We start from the raw sequence: 21,758 nt of genomic DNA, 5'->3' as shown, positions 1-21,758 counted from the left end.
GAGATAAAAAAGGAAAAGGGGCGAGCGCGTACGTCTTATACGATCGCGAGAGAATCGAGGAGGAGGTGGATTCAGGGGGCCGCGTGGAGAGACCCGCTGAGTTATGGACACATTCGGGATTTCTTCAGGTTGTACCTGCTGGCACTGGTTAGAGGGAAAGGGCATAGTGCTTTATTGAATTGGGTTACATGATTTACGATACCGCCTTCCGATCTCGCTCGATCAGCACTACTCCCTGTCGAGGTTGACTCGTAACGCTTAACCCCGGACGGGGTACTCGCTCTTTCATCCAACTTTTTGTCGGAAATAGGCTCTTGTTACGAGAAACAAATCTCTACAAGTGTCGATAATCGACGAATTCGAATGGATACGAGGATGCCAAACGTCAAATGCGAATCAAATCGAACGATATATTCCAGATATACCTAGTTAATTGTATTTTCGGATAAAGATGTTCCGTTCGTTCACTGGAACGATCTCCTATAATTAATCTACAACGCAAATTAATAGAAACTACAAAGAATTGTCTCACTTACTAGACACAATAAAATCTGCATAAAACGAAGATTTCTATTTTACAATAAAGCTTCGAGAATATTTAAGAAATAAACATTCAATTGTTCGTTTAATATCCGTATCAATTTTTCAACAATTGTACGCTTGTAATTAGATTCGACGATTACGATTTAACAGATTTCGCGAGGAAAATTTCCTATCTAAAATCTACAACAAATTAATAAAAACTACAAAGAATTGTCTCACTTACTCTCAGGCACAATAAAATCTGCATAAAGCGAAGATTTCTATTTTACAATAAAGCTTCGAGAATATTTAAGAAATAAACATTCAATTGCTCGTTTAATATCCGTATCAATTTTTCAACAATTGTACGCTAATTAGATTCGACGATTACGATTTAACAGATTTCGCGAGGAAAATTTCCTATCTAAAATCTACAACAAATTAATAGAAACTACAAAAAATTGTCTCACTTACTCTCAGGCAATAAAATCTGCATAAAACGAAGATTTCTATTTTACAATAAAGCTTCGAGAATATTTAAGAAATAAACATTCAATTGCTCGTTTAATATCCGTATCAATTTTTCAATAATTGTACGCTTGTAATTAGATCGACGATTACGATTTAACAGATTTCGCGAGGAAAATTTCCTGGACAAATTTCCGGGACAAGGGGGACGTCAAATATTCTCTCCTCTCGTGCACGCGATATCACCGCTCCGAACGAGAAATGTAAATTCTCTCGCGCACGGCGCAGACCGATGTAATTTACCGATGCCCGAGAAACCTACCGATCGTGGAGCTGAGGATCGTAGGTGCGCGGTCTCGGAGAGATATTAGCGATAAGGTGTATCTGCTTCAACCTGTTGCGATATTACCGCGGATTGATATAGTGCCGCGTCCCGGTGAATACGTTGCTTCGTGTACCGTGTTCGGCGTAATGACGTTGTACAGTAATGGGATGGTAATCACCGCGACTATTAATACACCAACGCGATATTTGTTCCGATCGAGCAACGATTCCCCGATCTCGAGCCGATGGTAGTCCGTTATTACAACCGGCGGATATCACGGCGAATTATAAAGATATTCGAGGCGATTCCCCCTCGTTTTCGACGCCCGATATAAATATACGAGCAGATATATGCGCTTCTTAATCGGGCGAGCGCGAGAAATGGAATCGCTCCGCGGTAATTTACGATCGGCGAATCGGTTGGAAGAATTAAGCAACGAGAGACCTACGCGATGGGACGGGCGAGCATTATATCTTCACGTGGACGGACGTGGCGTGCTCGGATTGAACTTGAGCCGAGCACGGCACGTGGGCTGGGCTTGGAGTGTATTTCCAGGTGGGTACATGACGATAAGCGGAGAGGTGAAATCTTTTCGCGGGTGTAGCAAAGGTAAAACGATTTCGTGGCGATGCGGAGCACGCGCCATGACCGGCCCCCACGGTCAATAAAATCAGCGGGTGTGGCTCGGCTCGTTCAGGGCCGATCTCGCGACGCGGGATCGTAAGAGGGCCTCGTAAAGTCGAAGAGAGAGCGGGCCTCGATTTCGAGAATCGATCGAGGATGGACGTTTGTTTGACTTTGAGTCGAGAAGCCGAAAGCGAATAATCCCCTTGCTCTTTCTTTCCGTCGAATCGATCACTTTCACGAAACTGGACGATCGTGAACGGTGTCGCTATCGACGCTGGAACAAGTTGTAAATCGTCCTCTTTATCGTTACGTCGAGAGTTCGGACGATAAAAATATATTCCAAACCGATATCGAGTTTCTCAAGAATCTACTTAGAAAATCATGCCACGGTTTATAGCGAGGTGAGGGGGAGAGAACCTGCCGAATACGGTACAGAGTTCTGTTATAATCCTAATGGATGGATTTAAGACGGTCTTTAGGGAAAGCAGTATCTCGCGCGACCTCTGTAACGAGGCGGTCGAACGTAACGGTGTTCTCGAGGGTCTTCGATCAAACTTAATCGAGAGCAGCGCGATCATGGTCTCGCGAGCGGTTGACGAGCGATTGCATAAAGAATTGGGTAATCCGACAGGACCGGTACGGGGAACAGCGAACGGGGAACGTTTCTCCAATTTGGAACGAGCTCGCAATCACGATACATCGGTTTGGATCCGAGCCCGATCCAACCGTTGCCATGCGCGGAGCCCGATGGTCTGCCACGGGCTTAGAGATCGGGTACCATAAAATCGGTTCGCTGTATCCATCTTTCTCGCCTCTTTACTTACACGCAATTGTATCACCAATGGGAAAGAAGAATGCAAAAGCCGATCGTCCACGTAATCCTCGCTTTGCTCGATTGCAAAAAAAAAAAGAAAAGAATAAAAAAGAAAATAAAAGACGCGCTTTCGCGAAGAGAAGAAGCGATCGAGGTCGAGCGAAACGCGTATCGATATCTTGAAAAAAAAAAAAAAAAAGAAAAGTTACGATCGTTATCGAAAAATCAGGGAAGGAAAAAATCGTCGTTCGAAGAAAATTGTCGTCGTCCAACGAGCGAAGGATTTTATCGTCCGGTAATACCGGCAACAATTTCACGGATGAATTACGCACGTAGAACGTGCCTCGTTCCCTAGAATTCATGGACGAGGACATGGAACAATCGCGGCTAGTACTAGGATCGCGGTAATTACCGTCTCGTAACAGGGGAGTTCCACGTTCGGTAGTAATTTATATCCGCGTGATATACCGCGACGCGGACCCGGCTAATACGATCGTGGAACCGATGCGATGGCCGGTGTAACCGTGGCGATGCGTAAAGTTTATCGCGAGAATTTCGCGACCCGCGACAAGGGGCGAGACGAGGGACGGAATCGGTGGTTAGAAATTACGGCGACGTGTCCCGCGAGCGGAAGAGCCGTAATACGATTTAACAGTGATTTAATAAGTGGACGGTGCGCGCATGCCAAGGGGAATGTCTCCGATATCGATGCCTCTCCTCTCCTCCCCGTTTCTACGCGTCCTTCTCGAACTCCGCCTTTCTTCTATACACCTCCTTCTCTGTTGCGCGATCTCCACTCCGCTCAAACTCCGCTGGACGCCGCCATAGTGGCGCCACGCACTCCCACCCACACTCGCGCGCGCGTTCGAGGAGGCTGCACGTACACGTACGCGCGGTGGTGTGGAGCGCGCTTAACGGCAGTGCGGACCGACCGTGCAAGTGCAACGTGTGCATCACGTACATCGACGATGATGTCAGAAGAATTTGCACCTGGCGGTACGCGCATGTACGCCAAACATCGTACGCTGCATCGTCCCGAAGGGAGATGCGAATTCCTGATGTCGTCGAGAAAGTATACGTGTATATAGCAAGAATCCAAGGATAGGGTCGGTTACATGGGAAATCGTGCAGGCGATGGAAACTCGTGGAGGCAACGTGTGCCTACGTACGTCTTACTCCGCCGTGGATGCGCACCGCGAATGCGAATAATTATCGTGGTTAGTTTTACCGCGGTTATTGGCGCGGTATCGTTTGCTACCGCGGAGATAAGAACATGGATAAACGCGATACGCGAGGGTATTACGGTATATGCGCGTTGTCATTCGCCCTTAAGTAAGTGTAAATTGCCAAACACGTTTTCGTACTTCGCCAACTTGTCGCTGTGTTCTTCCTTGTTAATAAATTGGCCGATAATTAGGAGGGAAATTGATGGTCGCAGGATGATCGATACGAAGGAAACGGGCCCTGGAACGGGTGGACCGCCACGAATGCGATCGCGAAAGGGAGACAAGGGATGGGGGAAGGGTAAGTGAAGGAGATACAGGTTGATCGATTTGGTAGACAGGTTACCGGTTCCTCAGGGGCGGCATCAGTTGATCTTCGGAGGTCCCGGAGAGGCTACTGAATTACTGACAGCCAAATAACAGGCCGATCCCTGGCGCGATGTTCCACGCGTTGTCGGCGCCCTTTCTCTTCCACCGTTCCTCTTGCTCACCGACGTCTCCGCGGCACGAAGCTGCGGTGCTTGCTTGTCCCAATATGGGCCAACATATTATGCATATCGGCCATCGTGCCTCTTATCTAAACGACGTAAGTACGGGCGCTTCTCTTTGGAGAAGCCGCCTGCAAATGTTCATCGTGTACCGGTGCTTATCCGACCCTGCTGCCATTCGTCGGATCAACTTGATTAGGGCCCGGTATCCCTTCGAGACAGCTCTCGTAAATGAAACGTACCCATCTCGAAAACTAGCGAGACAATCCCGGCCACCGCTAGAAAATAACACCGGTAATAATTCGAGGTTTTATCCTACGGCCAACTGAGTCATTCCGGTTTCGTTTAGCTCTCGTTGCATCATGCCGTTCGTAGAATAACGTTCGCTTGGATAGCGCAAACGCGTGCATCGAATCTGCGATTTTCCATCGGCGCGCAACCGCACCGATGCAATTATAGATTGTGTCTCTGAGCGACCCCTTCCGCGGACCCCTTATCGAGCCCATCGTGGAAAATGTTAGATCGTAATTACCAACGGTCCAACCTTTTATTTTAACCAACCTTTAACGCTCAACTTCTCGATCGATTCGTGTATCAAGAACGAATTCAGCCGCGGTTCTCTCGTGTACGAGACAATTATGTACACGCAATATTAAAATGAAACGAATTAATCTCGACGATTTTCGGTCTCTTCCATACTTGATATAATTCTTCTCCTCTTTCGAACGTTCGATCGAATTAACGGCCACCGTTCGTCCTACCAGGTTTAAAGCGAATTGGAAAACGAATTTGACTTTTCCACATCCATTCTGCATCGCGTCAAGAACTCGACTCTTTCGAAGGTGTTGACTCGGCCTACCGTCTCTCGCTCGAATGGCATCCTCCACCTCCTCCTCCTCCTCCTCGCTTGTATCGAATATCTCTCGGTATCTTCGCGCAATGTATTTCGATACGTTTCGTCGCCTTGTCATCGATAAGTTTGGTAAGTGTATAAGTGCACGCCCAACTTTGGACGCGCGAGTACGTGTCCCCAGAAAACCTCCACACGACCCAGATGCGGCGAGCAAACATTAATTTGTTCCCCGTCGAACGCGATCGAGCCACGGCAGAGTTTAACCGGGTATGGCAGCTTGTCGTGTCGCAGTTAGTCAACGGTGAAGTCGAGACCACCCCGGTTTGCTCGGGTTGCCCCGTGCCGTCTCTCCTTTGCTTTCCTCCACGGTGCACCGACCTCTCAGCCTCTCCTCCTCCCCCTTTTCCTCTTCACCCTCTTCCCCTGCTCACCCTCTTTATACCCTTTATACCCGATGTGATTCATTGACTGGCCAGAAAGGATCTAGTCGCGGGGCGGAGAGGAGGAGTAGATCCAACTCGAGGTTCAATATACCTTTTCTAAGGATCACGCTTGGAAACGAAAGAGAAGAGAAAAATATCGCTCTTCCCGATGTATGAAACATTGATTCGAGTTCGTCGTTAGCCTGCTATCGATCATTCCCATTCTATTCGTATTCGCAGACATTTTCCACACGTTCGAGAGAAATAAATCGTTGTTTCGTGTGGACTCGCGTTTCGCAATCACCGAGATCGTTACGTGGAAGAGATCGATGATCATACGATACGTAAGGTGTAAACGAAGGGTGCTCGGAATGGAATTCATTCGAATCGCGTTAGTCGTGGTAGTCGGATAATAAGGAATTTTTTTTTTTTTTTTTGCGTTAATTGGTATTCTCGTTTCGATTCGATCGCCCCGGCTATATACGGGAAAATTCGCACGTTGGAAATTTGTCACGCCGCTCCCTACGCATCAAGAGACACAATAAGACGACGGCTCGCAACTATGCGACTCGAAAATCGGCTTGGTCATCTTGCAGCACGTCGACAGAAATATCAAGGCTGCGAAGGTGTACACGTGCAACGTGTTAAACAGTTGTCCCTATGACGGTATTCCATTCGCGCTTTCTCGCTACGATTACGCAAATTCAGGATCGACAGTGTCAGATAAGAGAGGAGGCTTGGTTCGAGAGAACGCTTACTAATTTTATTCAAAAATGCATTCCTTTCGTGTCAACCGTGTCTCCAAGTGTCGGAGAATCGGAGGAACCGTTCGTTTTAATGATCGCCACGAATTTTAATTTATCCCTGTGCCGGTGTATCGTGCAAGAGTCCTTCGATGATATCGTAACGAAAAGTACGTGGTTCGAAGTGAATATAAGTAATTAACCAATTAACAGCCGGCACGAGATAACGTGGAACCGAAACACGGTTGACTTAGAACGTCGATAAGGAATTGGATGTTTAACGATTTCATGAACGAGATAGAGCTAATTAAGCGACACAATCCCAATATTTTGACGGTCATTAGAGCCAACATCGAATCCACGTTTGTCTGTATTAGAAGATACTCGTGATAACGGAGTAAAACATCATTTTACCTAATTATCGATAACACTTTACGCCGAAAAGGAAGGAATGTGTAATGAGATCCTATGCTTCAACGACAGATGCGCGACGTCGCGTGCGCTTTCGATTTGCCTAAGCCTAATAATAATAATAATAATAATAATAATAATAATAATAATAGTTTGGACGAAAAACTCGCGAGAAGCGGCAAATTACGACGCTCGCTTCGTTGCAACTAGTAATTCTTGTTTAACCAGTTCCTCTGGTGAAAATATAAATCCCTGTGGGAAAAAAAACCGTTGGACGATGAGTAGTTAAATTTCCTTCGAATCTTCTATTTCTTCGTTCGACTTTTATCTCGATCGAAAAAGGAGTCTCTTTAGCCAACCCGTCCCCTTATTTTTCAAAATAATCGAGCGAAAATTGGACACCGTTCCTCTATAAGAGTACGTACTGTATAAGGATGTAGGGTACAATGCAGGATAAATAGGCGGAGCCGGTGTTGCGGAGTGTTCGTAGCTGTACGGGACAGGTCCGTGGCCAGAAGTTGATCCACGATTATGGCCGTGGCTGTCCTTGTTCTCTCGATCTGGCCCGATAACCGGGGCACTTGATGTAGGGATTCGTGGAGCAGTTTTCGGCCAGAATCGTTTTCGATGTCGAGCCAATCTGCCTCGACTCGGAATATGGCGCGTACTGGCTTGGACAACCCGCTGGGCCACCGATTTTTCGACTCTTAACCCCGTGATCCGCACGACAAACGACTTTCCGCCCGGGAATAAATTCCCCCCCGACCCGTTCCACACGCGGCCAGAGAACAATCCGAATAAAAATACCCCCGGCGAACTGAATTATGCACCGAAATCGAGGGAGACGAAAGAACTCGGCTCGCCAATAATCCGTGGTACGAACGTCGATACGTGAAGAAGAAGAAGAAGAGGAGGAGGAAGAAGAAGGTGAAGTGACGATAATCGAGGAATACCGCTCGATGACACTTTCTATCGCGAGCGCCCACGTGTTGGCGACGAAAGGAACGAAGGACGAGGCGTAACGCGTGTTCCTCCTTCCGTTTCTTTTCGCCCTGCTTCCCAAGCCATCGCGCGGCTCGTTTCGCGCTCCCATGTAGACCACACCGGTCCAGGAATGCACGCCACTTTCTTCGTCTCTTTATGGAAACGCGAGAAGTGTGCGAATCGGTTCCTCGAGTTCTCCCCGAGTACGTGGTTCCGAAGTGGCGGCAGCGAAGAGAGAAAGGTGGCGGTGGTGGAGAAAGAGAGAGAAAGAGAGAGAAAGAGAGAGAGAGGCGCGGTGAATTCTCTCGTACGAGTCAGACCGCACCTGCACGATTCCTATTCCATACATGCAATATCACCGCCCGTGATTACGATACACGTTCGTATATCGGGAGGAGGAATGGAAGGGAGAACCGTGAACACCTGATTACAGTTCAGGTGAACCGTACGCCTTCCAACGTAGAGTCGCACTATTAGAAAGCTCGCGTGCTTATCGGATGATAAACGTCCAATTCATCTCCATTTACTTTCAATTTAAAAACCATAAGCGTCTTAAACGGGTTCTCTAATGATATTTCGGTGCCGCCGTCGCCGCAGAGTGGCTGGCGTAATGCAACCGCGACCGTCGCGGCACCGATTCACTGTCAACTGGCAGGGGGCTTCACGACATCCGCGTATTTCCGCGAAGAGAGAGAGAGAGGGGGGGAGAGATTATATTTTCCACGGTGTTTCGCGTGTCGTGATGATGATTAGAATAATTTGTTTACATTATAAATCACGGCGCACCGTCACGAACGAAACGCATAAACTCGACATGTGAGGTCGATACGGAGCCACCCGATTATGGGTGCTATGGCGTTTCGCGCGTACGCGAAGAAAGTATGGCGGTAAAGAAATCGAACGGGGCCGCGTCTTGATGCATTGCTCGTACGTGGGCGTCCATGGAATGAACGTAAAACAACTTTTGCGAGACTATCGTCTAACAAACGAGCATCTTGAAAGATTATATATTACTCTGGAAAGAATTCAATCTCTAATTAATATCTCGCGGAATTGGAAAAAGGAGAGAAAGAATGAAAGAGAAGGAGACACAAATGCGTCTTTGATTCACGGTATGGCCACACTCTTGTGAAAATGTAAGAAGAGAAGCGTCCTGAAAGGGACACCGGACTCGCTGTCAGGGATTACCAACCGAAGGATCCTTTTAACAACTGGTTGCCCGAACCAAGAGTTCTCGGTGCAGTGGATGTGTGTCTCTTTCTCTCTCTCTCTCTCGTGAATACGAGTCGTGGTACGCTCGTAAAAAGGTAAGCCGGTGACAACCGCTATGACGCAAAATTTACGACTCCGAGGTCGTAGCCCAGGTCGAATCGTGAACACCGCGGGACAAGTTGTCGTTCACGTTAGCAAAAATGTTCTCTATTACAGCTTCACATCCGACTCCTCTCGACTCTGGTCTGACTTGGAACGAGGAGGAGGATGGTCAGCATATTCGTCAAAACGCTACGTCAATTTATTCTCCGTATACGAACAAGAGCAATCGCCTTGTCGAATGCGACGAGGTCGGATCAGACGATACGCGTCCGTATTAGCAATTTTTGATTCGCAAAAGAAAAAATTTAGGATCTAATGCGGTAGCCGTGTCCCTCGTAGAAGATTAAGACAGTTTTTAAGATGGATGGACGTGACAAATGATTTGATTTATGGTTCTACTTTACGATCGAACCGTGGAGTGGATGATAATTCCAAGTCGGAGTCCTCGAATTCGTAGCTGTTCACTTTTCGTACGAGCCCATATTAATGTGGCCAAGCCTTTTCCCGTTTACATTACACGCCCAATATATGACTGCCATGTTGCCGTCTCCCATCTCATTAATATTTCAATTACTCCCATCCATTTACGATCTAACTCGAATATAACGGGGAGTTTGACATTGCGTAACTGGTTGACATCTCGGTTAACGACAGACATCTCTCCTATCCAATATATTCGAATTTATCACGATAAATACACGAAATATACGTTCAACGCCTTGAGACGAAGGAATCGAACGAATACGAATTTACGAATATTCTATTATTAGAACGAGTTAGTAACGAGTGCAACGCGTATCGCGGATAATATTTATGACAGTCTGTGACGATGTATGATAGAATCGGTGTCAACCGCAAGTGTACAGCGAAGGTGGAATGGAAAGTCGATCGAACGAGCCCCGGGGCTATGCGTTGTTTATCGTCTATTCTTGCTTCCCGTACTTCCCGATCGATGAACCATGCAATTTTTCATCACCGTTGCATCATCAGAGCAACGAGTTTTTTCCATACCGTTTCCCCGGAAAAAATTAATCTTCGCCGCTTACCATTACACGCTTACCATTACGCGCGTTTGTACAACTCCGATCCGTTAACCGTGCTAAGAGAGATCAGGCAATTCAAGGGAATTGATATTAATTTCAATGGAAGTGTGTTTTATGCGCGTCGCGATTCGAGAGTTATTTCGACTCGAGCCGTATGCATGTGCGTATGTATGTACGGTTTTCGAAAGAATCGCGTCTTGAATTTAAGAAGGAAACCTTAAACTCCATGCCAGCCCCCATGTGATATTTTAAAGGTTCGCGCGTTTTTTTCATCCGCTCGACATCAGGAACCGTAACCTCTCGCGACCTTGTGCTGCGCAACAAGGATAAATCGTTGGCGGTTAAACGAACGCGAAGAAAATTCGAGGAGGATCCCCGAGGTTGACGCGAAAGACGACTTCCTTGTCCCCGTGGATCGGGTCCAGCCCTCGCGCGTTCGATCGTTTATCCCCGGTGGATAAAATTAACGACGGTAACGAAGTACGCGCAGAGGAAGGGATTACGAACATTTATCATCTATTAATTAAGCGATTAGTCCTGCGTCGCTAACGAGTGGCTAGCGTGTGATGGAATTTCTTTGCGTCTAACGCCGCCGGCCAATTTCTACCCAACATATCCGTGCATATCGGTGAGATAATCGGATTCTAATTCGGTTCGTTATAAATGTGGATAGATCGGATCTCGGTTTCTCGATTACCACGCGATCGGTTACAGTGCCTGTCTCGTACTTCGCGCCATAAATCCAATATTTCGAAATATTCGTGGTTCTTTGTTGCAGACGAAATTATTCCATCACGCGATGATGGAAAATGTTTTTCCATCGGATGGGGATAATCGAGGTGTAAATCGTGCGTTACACGATCTCGTATAATAATTCCAAGTGTTCGATCGTGATCCATCGGTATCTACCTACATCGGCGCGTGGAATATAACACGGGTTTAGGTTTGAGAGCGTAGTTTCCCCGGCCGTATCAATGATTTTCGACCAGAAGGATGGGACGGCAAAGAGCTAGGTTGGATAGCTCGATCGGAAAAATGCGGGATTTACGTCGATTATTTCGCAGGCAGTAACGCGTGCACTTACGATTCTTGTCCCGAGGATCTACAAAGCATTGTCTACCGATAACCGGACGTTCCGCGCGGCCAGAAGGGACGGCAATCGTTACACTTTATGTCTGTATACGTATTCAAATGGGACGCGTGGGTGGCAAAGAGAAAAGACGCAGGTAGATTCACGATAATATACGACGAGCTGCTCGCGCAGGTTGATAGACGCAACTATTCGGGTCCGTGCATGGACGATCGGGGATCTATTCTTCGGGAGAATGGATCCGTGGTACAGCACGCATGGTAAAAGTACGTAAAAGTACGCGGATCCGGGAAAATTTGTATTCCGCCGAATTTTTTCAGCGGTGGCGTGGGTGCCCTCATGTTCTCGTTTCGCAACAACACCCGTTGCAATCTTACTCGGTGACGCGCCGCCCCCACGATTTTCTCCACGCTTGTTGTACGTTATAGGAGGAACCCTATAAGAAGGTCTATGAAGAAAACGTTAGAGCGGTGAATTTCGCGTAGGTTGCATCGTGTCGGCCACGCGAAGCGTGGCGCCACCGTGTCGGGACAATCCCCGCGTTACACACCGATGCCACGCGCTCGTTTTACAACTTGCACGCCGTGCATTTCTACGTGTGTTACACTTCCACGTGAGCCGCGTTTATCAAACGGTTATGCAATCGGTGTCGCGAAATTGATCATACAAATGCACGGTTACCGGCCATTTATTCCATTCCTCGAAGCGTGGGTCGAAGTGCCGTGCCACTCGATTCAGTAATTCCCGGCCGCGACGGGGGTATTTTTCATCCCGGCTACCCGATCAATAATCCCCTCCCGATCAGATCGTGGCGTGAACTCACAAAAGCCGATTCGTGGCTGATAAAATTATCAGGGAGAAAGATGATGGCGATTTCGTCGATAATGGGCCGGCCAAGAGGTACCGTTGTAAACCGCACCGTGCCCGCTTCTCGATCCAGGGTGAGGGCGCCCGTGATCGTGATCGATGTAGATCATTCCCTCCATCTATCCGCGGCGATCCATACCGGCCGGTCCGCTATGTCTCCACCGATGTATATAATGTATTTGTGTACATATATATATATATATCAGTTTGTTCGAAGAGATCCGTTTCCGGGTCACGCCATGGTTGGCAGGTTGACGCCGGAGGTTGTACCTACACACTATTGTCTCTCGTGTATCTCGGTTCCCTCGCATCGATTAGCATTGATTTGTGAATTGCCGATAGCTTAAAGAACGAATCGAATTCTATCCGTGTTAATTCCCTTACATTCCCGATCTCGCCGATTTCCAAAATTCTATATCTATCTTCCGATTCTCGTCGATAGATTTGAAAATGATTGGACTCGAAAGAAGTAGAATAGAAGTTGAACATTTCGAAACGATTAGTTTTCATTGCAGTTCCACGTCCATTGTGTTCCCACGTACGTTAAGTGTTTATCCAATTCGCAACACGAGTCCGACATAGAATATATACGAAAATGAAATTAGAAAGGAACAGTTGTAGTTAAATAAATAACTTTCTTAACCCGTTGTACGTGTTCCTTTTGTTGACCACAATGTAACTTGCTCCAAACCTGGCTTTAATTGCGTAGAAAGGATTTCTGGCGTAGAGATAAAGACACCTGCGAGCAACGAGCAACTGCAGCTATCCCGAGTCTTCCAGATTACGTAACGATCCATACCTAACCGAGTGTGGGACTCGCTGTATCTCGAGTAGTATACGTCGAGACCCTTTTAGATTCAAATCTCTCGATCGACGAGCAAAATCGTATAAAATGCGAAGATACGATCTACGATCGGACCACGCCTCGAGAGAGAAGATCGAACTGTCTCTACCGTATACGTCGAAACGGTTTTTGACGTATCTACGGGGAATTAGCATAAGGCGCGTCTCGTGGGCTTATCGAGAGTCAATACAACCGTTTATTTCCCGTGCAAACATGCTGAATAACGGAAGCCATCATTCTGCACTGACGTTAGATGCACAGATGTACTTAGACAAAAGTCGTATAGTGGCGGAAGAGAAAACCTTACGAGAAAACTCATTGCACCATCATGTATTTGGATTGTTATTTGGATATATTAGAGATCGATTTTGAGGAACGAGAATTTCTTGAATTAAAATCTAAACGATGGAATTTCAAATTTTTTGGCGCGAATTTGCGTTTCTTCTCTTTCTTCCCGTTTATTCGTCAACTATTAATTATTATTTATTTAAATGATATATAACTTCGATAAATGCTTCGTGTATGTAAAAAAATTGAAGAAATTTGAATCTGGAGTCTGGATCGATATTATAAAAATTGATAATTAATTTTTTTTTTAATTTTATCTTTTTCTGTTGTACCTTCCATCGATAAAAAATTTAATGTATTTTTTTCTCGTATTTAACCCTTTTTATCCACAGATGAGATCTATAGTATCAATTTTATCCTGAATCGGTAACGTTGGTAGTGATCCTCCCACGACCTTACCAATATTTGATTAAGAAGAAAATTTAACATCAAGGATCGTAAATATAGGAAAATACTTTATTCTCTGTAGAAAAAACTCAGAAATGCAGTTATTCCTTAAATCTTATAGATGGCGAACTCCAACAATTTATTCCATCACGTGACAATTTATTCCATCGGATGTTTATTAATTCAAAAAAATTGAAATTCCAATAAATCGTATTACGATAATGTTCTGAATCGTTCATAAAATAACGTATCTTCCATTCTATTTATTCAACGTTAATTAAACGATACGAGATTATAGTTCATCGATATGAAATACGAAATTATGACTGCGTTCAGCCATGTTGAAACTATACATCATGGAAGCAATCGATCGTGCGTGAAAGTAAAGTCCCACGGTTTCCTGTCCCACAGTGTCTCAAGGTGAAAGAACTTGAGGATATCCGCTCCGTATCATACGTGTGAGTACTTTTAATCATTATTTTCACCGTTAAGATATACATATAGGACCGACTATATTACCGATTGGGTTACAACAGGATTTTAAATACCAGTATGATTTTGAAAATAAAACGAAGGCCCTCTAGAACGTTTTTTTCCACGGTGAGCAATGCTCAAGGATAGCTAGATAGGTAGGAAAACGTTAGTTTATACGTGATGTAAGTTTACCGGGTGTTCTAACTTCTAGCATTGACTTTCACCGATTCTTTTAAGGAGGCACGCTCGGCGTTCGTGTGGGTGTACGGACGTTCGTGTTGTGTGGACAGAGTACGCACAGTAGATGAGGTCATATACCCGTCCACTCTTACAGGTGGTTCCTCCTCCATTCACGCCGATACAGTCACTCCGTAAAGCGAGTGCACGCCACCTTCTCTCAGGGAATCCCGGTTTAATTTTCATTAGTGCATCCCGCTATGATGATCGATTACGCGTTAAGTATTAAATACTCGGTGACGATCGTGATGGTGTTCGCGGTCACATCCACGTACAGTAATTACACGGACATTAATCTGCCCTCTGATCACATCAAGTATTACTTCAACTATTTTCCCACGGTGGCCGAAGAGTGCCGCAATAATACCGCCTGTCCGTACAAGGTAATACGCGGTGTGTTAATAACGCGATTATGCAAGGATTTATCGATTAAAGGTGAAATTCGGTATATACATTTTCGCTCACATTTTCATTTTTTTTTTTTTTTTGATTTTCACTGCTTGCACGAGAGCGTACGAATAGTCGTGGAAGCATCGAGGATTTTGCACACGTGAACGAATTGTAAATAATTCGAGTTAACAAAAGATGAATATTAACGAAAAATTTTTCTTGGAAAAACTTAGGATAGCCTTGATACCAAAGCTTGTTGGGGTTACGAGCCGAATTGCAAAGCCGAAAATTCTTTTTCCGTTCCTCAATGTCCAGGTGATCATAGAGGATGGGTGACTACGAAAAAAGCACAGGTAGAGACGTTTTACGCTCAAGGCGACTTTGGCTACGTACGCGATCAAAGAAAAGAAATGTCGATTTTTTGTGAACCGTTGTTTGTGGTAAGTTTTATAGACACAATTCCGATTGTTCTTCAATTCCTATTCCTTGTAACTTCGATCGATTCCAGGATGACTCGTCTTTGGAATGCTCGGAACACATGAGATTTTGCCGAGCAAGGAATATAATGATCAATTTCACGGATCTAATCAGAAGGAAGGAACCTATACGATACAAGATGGATGTTTTAAAAGAAGGTCAAATTGGAGGATACTGCACGTGAGTAAAACATATTAACAAGCAACGATTAAAGATTTAAACCGTCTCCTTTTTATCCAGATTAAACGAAAAAAGATTAGAAGAGAACGCGGACCATATTAGTCCATTGCAATCTTGGGGACCTGAACTACGAAATTTCCGCAAGTTATCTCGACCACCAATCGTCAATCACGATTGTGATATCGTGATCGAGAAGCCAACATTCGTAATGAAAATAGACGCTAGTAAGTCGTAAGGATGAGTCGGAATGACCGCCATGATCAACAATGGTGTCGTAAAAAAATCTGTCAAATTAGCGAATATCCCGCATCTCGTTCATTTGTCAAAGTCGTTCTGTTTCAGTAGTAAACATGTATCATCATTTCTGCGACTTTTTCAACTTATACGCGTCATTGCACGTAAATCTCTCGCATCCAGCCGGCTTCAGTACTGATAATCACATAATGATTTGGGAAAGCTACAGGTAACCGACACCGATTGCGAAAAAGAAAAACCACGAGATATTAAATACTATTAAACGAGTTCTTTGCTACTTTCAGCTATCGTTCTGCGTTCCAAGACGCTTTCGAGGCTTTCACGAGAAACCCGCTGTGGGATTTAAAAACATTCCGAGGAGAAACCGTCTGTTTCAAGAATCTTGTATTCCCCTTATTGCCGCGCATGATTTTTGGTCTATACTATAATACACCTCTTGTACGATTACATATTTTTTTTTTTCAATCGATGATCGCAAGAATGAGTCGTACGATTGATTTTTATATGAATATGAATATGATTTTAGATTTACGGCTGTGAGAACAGTGGATTGTTCAAAGCTTTTGGTGAACATGTGTTGCACAGATTGCATATACCTCTCCATGAAAGAAAGAACCAAAGAATAAGAGTAACTCTGCTTAGCAGAGATACTCAATATCGAAGAATTCTGAACGAGGATGAATTGGTGAGGGCTTTGAAAGAAAATCCGCTATACAAAGTGAAAAAGGTATCGGTTAAAAGATCTCACAAGTGATATGAATATCTAAAATGAATAGAAATATAATGAAAAACCATTTTTTTTTATATAGGTAGTTTATAATAAAAAAGTATCATTTAAAAAACAACTAGAAATCACAAGAAATTCTGATATCTTTATTGGTATACATGGAGCTGGACTAACACATCTTATGTTTTTGCCAGATTGGGCAGCAGTATTTGAAATGTACGTATGATTGAATATTTTTTTCCCAAGAAAATTCATCTCACACATTATTATTATATAGATATAATTGCGAAGATCCAGGATGTTATAAAGATCTAGCTCGTTTGCGCGGTGTAAAGTACTTTACATGGGAAAATAATTCGAAATTAGTGCAACAAGATCCTGTAAGTAATTATTTTTTTCAAATAAAAAATTTCATTTGACATTTATTGTAAAAATAATTAAATAGGGTACGCATCCTGATGGAGGAGCGCATGCAAAATTCACGAATTACAGTTTCGATGTTGAAGAATTTTTACGTATAGTTTCACAAGCTACCGATTATGTAAAAAATCATGATTCGTTTAAAAACTTTGTCGCTAAAAGGATTCAATATAAGAGAACAGAAATGAAAAATCAAACTAGCGCAATGAGTGATGTAAAAGAAAGTGCAACTTCTAAATCGAAAGAAGTAACGGAATTAAAATCCGATACTCAATCCAAAGATGAATTATAATGAATATTTTAGATAATTTATTTCGATGACAACGAAACATTTGAATAATAGGCTCAAGTTTACTAGACTTATTATCGAATGAATGAAACGATTTGTTACCAACTAAATGTTTTACTTATTTTTATACATATATATGTACATACTTATTTTATTAAAAAAAAGAAAAGAGCAGCAATAAATATGAAATACAATATGATATGTCTATGCAATGGCAGTGTAAATATTTTGAAGTTAATTGTTTACGCCGATTCATAATTTAATTTTATAAAGTAGAAAATTGTATACATTGCAATGTGCAATTAGTACATGTCGCACGTTTTATTTATAATTTAATTTGTACCTGTTTTCTGTACAATAATAAAACTGACAATACATTTACAGCCATGTATGCGATCAATATTTGTACAGCATTTAATTCATTTATATATAACGTACGTACTAACATGTTAATACCACCAGTCATTAAGTTCGAAAATAAAAAGAAAATTAGACCATTGTAATTAACAGCTTCGAATATTTCGATGGTATTTTCTGCTACGGTTTTTTCATATTTATCAGATACGGTTTCTCGTTTATTTTTTATATTCGTTTTTTGCATTTTAGTTTTTTTTTGATCGTACTCTACATCTACGTTTTTATGAATTAATATATCAGATATTATTTCTATCAATAGCAATAATGTAAGTATCATGACACCCAAAGTGAGAATCCACATGCAATATCCTGCATTTGCTAAACGTCTAGATACCCTAAAATATGTGTCACAAAATAAAGTAGCTGCACAAGTTTGAGCTGATATCAAAGATAATTTAATACATAAAATCATAGATTCATTATAATTTGCATCAAATTCATATCCAAACAATTTAATATGAATTATTCTAAGTTTATGCTGGAATGGATTTTGTGCTTGTGAATTCTGATAAGTGGAATGAATTAATCTACCAATTGCTACACCTATTAGATAAAGTCCAACATATCCAGGAACAGATACTACACCTTCCCGATTAGCAGATACAAAATCATCTCTTGGTTTGTTGCTTAAAACCCACTCTTTCAACCCTTTAGTACTTAAAACATATTCGTGCATCCCCAAAATCCATATTCCTGATAACAATGAGTATTTTGAATTGATGGTACTTGTTATAGAACTAGTAAATAGTTTAACAAAAGCAAGAGTTATAAAAAAGTTCCAATGAACACCATACTCAGTTACATGTTTTTGATATCCCAAAATTTCAATTGCAACAGATCTGCCAAAACCCAATATTAATAGGGGAATACAACTTCTTGCTGTATATTTTATATTTTTTGATATAGTATGGAAAAAACCTATTCTAGGTTTAGGAGTAAAATCTTTAGCTTCTGGAGCTACTAAAGCATTAGCTAATATAAATAATCCAACTCCAGAATCCATTAAACTATATCCAAATATTTCAGTTTTGGCAAATTTACGAGGAAAAATGTGAAAATCTATAGCTAATATACATATTGCTGTTATTATGTTAGTTAATGCTCTGAAATTTGTAATGAAAGGTTTTTTGCCGCAAGCAGATCTCCTATGATGTATTGGTAAAGAATTCAAATTAAATCCTAATATTAAAATATTAATAACAGATATTGCCATCATAATAAAACACACAGTAATAACATATTCAGATAATATAGTACAACATAAAATAGATGGAATTACAATTAATGCAAATTCTATTAAAACTCTAATATTTCTATGGATAACCTCATTGAAAAGACCTATTATAGTTGTAGTCAATAAAATACTACAAATATTTGGCATAATAGCATATATAACTTCTCTGGATGTTGTCCCACCATGACCAGAAATAAATGCTTCTTGTTGTTGACGATAATTGTTCTTATTCCATGAGTTTGACATGTTGTATAAAGTTAATAATTATTTTTCCTGATGAGAAATTTAAAAGAGATATTATTGATAATACAGAATATTATGCAAAAATTTTCCATCAATCTCAACTTACATGAAAGAACATTATCTGAATTTTTATTTTAAAATATTACATATTATATAATTTAAAATTATAAAGTTGATTCAACTACAAACGAATCACGTGTATTTATACTGAAACGTGTACAATAGATGGTGCGATGATTCATTTTACTGGCGATTATCAATTTTTAAAAAATAATATTTTTAAAATAAAAAAAAAGAAAAAATAAAAAATTTTAAATTTAAAACATTTGTATTTTTCTAATATTCATATTATACAAAATAACCTATACTTTAATAATAGATAATTTATTTGAATATTATGAAAATAAAGAAATTCAAATTGTATCATCATAATTCGTATAGTATATAAAAAAATTTTAATATATATATGTAAAGAATATAGAGAATCATGTTGATTTATACTTTTTTTTAAGGAATATAATTTCAAACAAAATATCACAAGAAATACCAAAAAAAACGCCAAAGAAATTTTTTATGAAAGAAGATTAATAAAATAAATTCATTAAAAAATATAAAATCAACACATTGATTAATAAAAATAAAAAACATGAATCAACAGCAATCGGTACAAAACCAAGAATTTATTTCTCTTGTTGAAAAAATGAGGCCTGCATGCTTTCATGATTATATAGGACAAGAAAAAGTTGTTGGATCTAATACAATATTACAACAATTATTAATAAAAGGTCATATTCCTAGTATGATATTCTGGGGTCCACCAGGATGTGGAAAAGTAATTATTATTTTTTTATCATATTTTAAATATTATTAATACTAATTTTATGAAATATTTTTATAGACATCTCTAACTAATATTATATCAAAGCTAAGCAAAGAAATGCATGGAGAGAAAGTAAATATTATAAATCTTTCTGCAACATCTTCTGGTGTGAGTAACATCAAAAACATTATTAGTACAACAAAAACTGAATCAAAATTCAATCAAATTATTGTAATAATGGATAAAATACATCGTTTTAATAAACTCCAACAAGATATTTTTTTACCACATGTTGAAACAGGCACATTTACTTTAATTGGCACAACTACAGAGAATCCATCTTATAGTTTGAATTCTGCTTTACTAAGTAGATGCCGTATATTTGCTTTAAATAAATTAACAATGTTAAATATTGTAGAAATTCTTTGTAAAGCAATTTCATCAATTAATGGAGAAATATATAATTTTTCACTCAAAAATTTGTCAACTAATTTAGAAAATAATTTAAATTTTAATTCTAAACCACATTTTTTTATTAATGAAACAGCTATTGACTGGTTAGCAGAAGCATGTGATGGAGATGCTCGTGTTGCATTGAATGGTTTAGAATTGGCTATTAAAATTAAAATATCAAATAGGCTAAATTCTAATTTTGTTTCAATAACTTTAGAAGATGTTAAAGAAAGTCTTAAACAAACACATATGTTATCTGATAAACAAAGTACCAATATACATCATTTATATTCTGCTTTACATAAATCGATAAAAGCTGGTAAAGAAAATGCATCTTTATATTGGTTAGCACGAATTATGGAAGTTAAAGAAGATCCTGTAGATATTGCAAGAAGATTAATAAGAATATCAAGTGAAGATGTTGGTTTAGCAGATTTAGATGCTCTAGGTATATATTTTATAGAATGATTCAATATCATAGTAAGTATTATAATATATACAATTAACTTTTATTTCTAGGCATAGCTATTCATACTTTACATGGGTGTGAAATGATTGGAATGCCAGAATGCGATGTGATTTTAACTCAGTGTGTTATATATTTGACTAGAGCACCAAAATCTCAACTTGTATATAATGCATTAAAACGTGTTGAAAATATTATTATAAATCATAAAGGTCCACAGCCTGTAGTACCATTACATATTAGAGACAGATCAGAACAAGAAAAAATTCATACTACTTTTGGTAAGATGTTAAACACTTAATATGAAATTTTATTATTTTTACTTGATATTCTTTACAGGATTTCATAAAGAAAATGTGTTAACCAAAGAGGAAAACGTTGAAAATTACTTACCACTTGGCTTACTGCATGCTAATTTTTTTTCAGAAGACTTCTAAATTTTTCTTTCTTCCAAAACAAATTTGGAGTATACAAATTTACTTTATACATTTTAACAAATAAAATAATCAAACACTACACAAATCTTATTTATAACTTATAATATATCACTTAGGAAATTATAAAATTGATACTTTTGCTATAATTTGAACAATGATTAATAATAATCAACAATTAAACTACGATTCACTTTGCCTTTGACACTATTACGAAATGACCGCGCGATTTATTATACATACGAAGTATAAACAAATGTTAAAATTATAAAAATGTTAAAATTATTTAAACTCAAATCTTTCAATCTATTTAAAAAAATATAATAAAAAATATATATAACAGAAATTATGATTTATTACACTGAGAAACAAATATTATAATTAAATTAAATGTGATTTGACAAGAAAATTTTACGTTTGAATTGATAGAAAACGGCGCGGAACCGTCGACCAATCAAATTTAATTTAA

The 21,758-nt window shown here is 40.6% G+C and overlaps 3 protein-coding genes across 6 annotated transcripts; 2 read left to right on the top strand and 1 right to left on the bottom strand.

Moving 5' to 3' along the window:
* The first annotated feature begins 13,901 nt into the window (after positions 1 to 13,901).
* On the top strand, positions 13,902 to 17,624 carry LOC107996219 (EGF domain-specific O-linked N-acetylglucosamine transferase). Of its 2 annotated transcripts, none has more exons than XM_017054175.3 (12): positions 13,902 to 14,231; positions 14,310 to 14,402; positions 14,485 to 14,867; positions 15,108 to 15,314; positions 15,383 to 15,531; positions 15,592 to 15,755; positions 15,877 to 15,994; positions 16,071 to 16,224; positions 16,313 to 16,513; positions 16,596 to 16,729; positions 16,791 to 16,893; positions 16,959 to 17,624. In XM_017054175.3, exons 3-12 carry the CDS (start codon positions 14,685 to 14,687, stop codon positions 17,223 to 17,225), a joined length of 1,680 nt encoding a protein of 559 aa, XP_016909664.1. In that variant the 5' UTR covers positions 13,902 to 14,231; positions 14,310 to 14,402; positions 14,485 to 14,684; the 3' UTR covers positions 17,226 to 17,624. The 2 variants fall into 2 exon arrangements, with proteins under 2 accessions (XP_016909664.1, XP_016909663.1); XM_017054174.3 differs by having other exon boundaries at positions 15,874 to 15,994.
* On the bottom strand, positions 17,520 to 19,340 carry LOC107996220 (uncharacterized). The gene is made up of 2 exons (XM_017054176.3): positions 19,223 to 19,340; positions 17,520 to 19,146 (listed from the first exon to the last, which is right to left on the bottom strand). The coding sequence occupies exon 2, from the start codon at positions 19,117 to 19,119 to the stop codon at positions 17,548 to 17,550; it is 1,572 nt and encodes a 523-aa protein (XP_016909665.1). The 5' UTR covers positions 19,120 to 19,146; positions 19,223 to 19,340; the 3' UTR covers positions 17,520 to 17,547.
* On the top strand, positions 19,337 to 21,369 carry LOC107996221 (ATPase WRNIP1). Of its 3 annotated transcripts, none has more exons than XM_062083947.1 (5): positions 19,337 to 19,536; positions 19,629 to 19,948; positions 20,015 to 20,837; positions 20,909 to 21,136; positions 21,195 to 21,369. In XM_062083947.1, exons 2-5 carry the CDS (start codon positions 19,763 to 19,765, stop codon positions 21,290 to 21,292), a joined length of 1,335 nt encoding a protein of 444 aa, XP_061939931.1. In that variant the 5' UTR covers positions 19,337 to 19,536; positions 19,629 to 19,762; the 3' UTR covers positions 21,293 to 21,369. The 3 variants fall into 3 exon arrangements, with proteins under 3 accessions (XP_061939931.1, XP_016909666.2, XP_061939932.1); XM_017054177.3 differs by having other exon boundaries at positions 19,420 to 19,556; XM_062083948.1 differs by having other exon boundaries at positions 19,434 to 19,551.
* Positions 21,370 to 21,758: the final 389 nt, after the last annotated feature.

This window comes from Apis cerana, linkage group LG13 (assembly GCF_029169275.1).
Source record: "Apis cerana isolate GH-2021 linkage group LG13, AcerK_1.0, whole genome shotgun sequence".
Classification (NCBI taxonomy): domain Eukaryota; kingdom Metazoa; phylum Arthropoda; class Insecta; order Hymenoptera; family Apidae; genus Apis; species Apis cerana.
The sequence above is the reverse complement of the archived record's forward strand: the minus strand, read 5'-3'. Positions and strand labels throughout refer to the sequence as shown.

Bases quoted from the DNA above. Each gene is read 5' to 3' on its own strand.
- LOC107996219 (XM_017054174.3), top strand. From the start codon at position 14,685: ATGATGATCGATTACGCGTTAAGTATTAAATACTCGGTGACGATCGTG. The intron at 15,756-15,873 runs GTAAGTCGTAAG...GTTCTGTTTCAG, and splicing joins CGTAATGAAAATAGACGCTA to TAGTAAACATGTATCATCAT. The intron at 15,995-16,070 runs GTAACCGACACC...TGCTACTTTCAG, and splicing joins ATGATTTGGGAAAGCTACAG to CTATCGTTCTGCGTTCCAAG.
- LOC107996220 (XM_017054176.3), bottom strand. From the start codon at position 19,119: ATGTCAAACTCATGGAATAAGAACAATTATCGTCAACAACAAGAAGCA.
- LOC107996221 (XM_062083947.1), top strand. From the start codon at position 19,763: ATGAATCAACAGCAATCGGTACAAAACCAAGAATTTATTTCTCTTGTT. The intron at 19,949-20,014 runs GTAATTATTATT...ATATTTTTATAG, and splicing joins GTCCACCAGGATGTGGAAAA to ACATCTCTAACTAATATTAT. The intron at 21,137-21,194 runs GTAAGATGTTAA...TATTCTTTACAG, and splicing joins AAAAATTCATACTACTTTTG to GATTTCATAAAGAAAATGTG.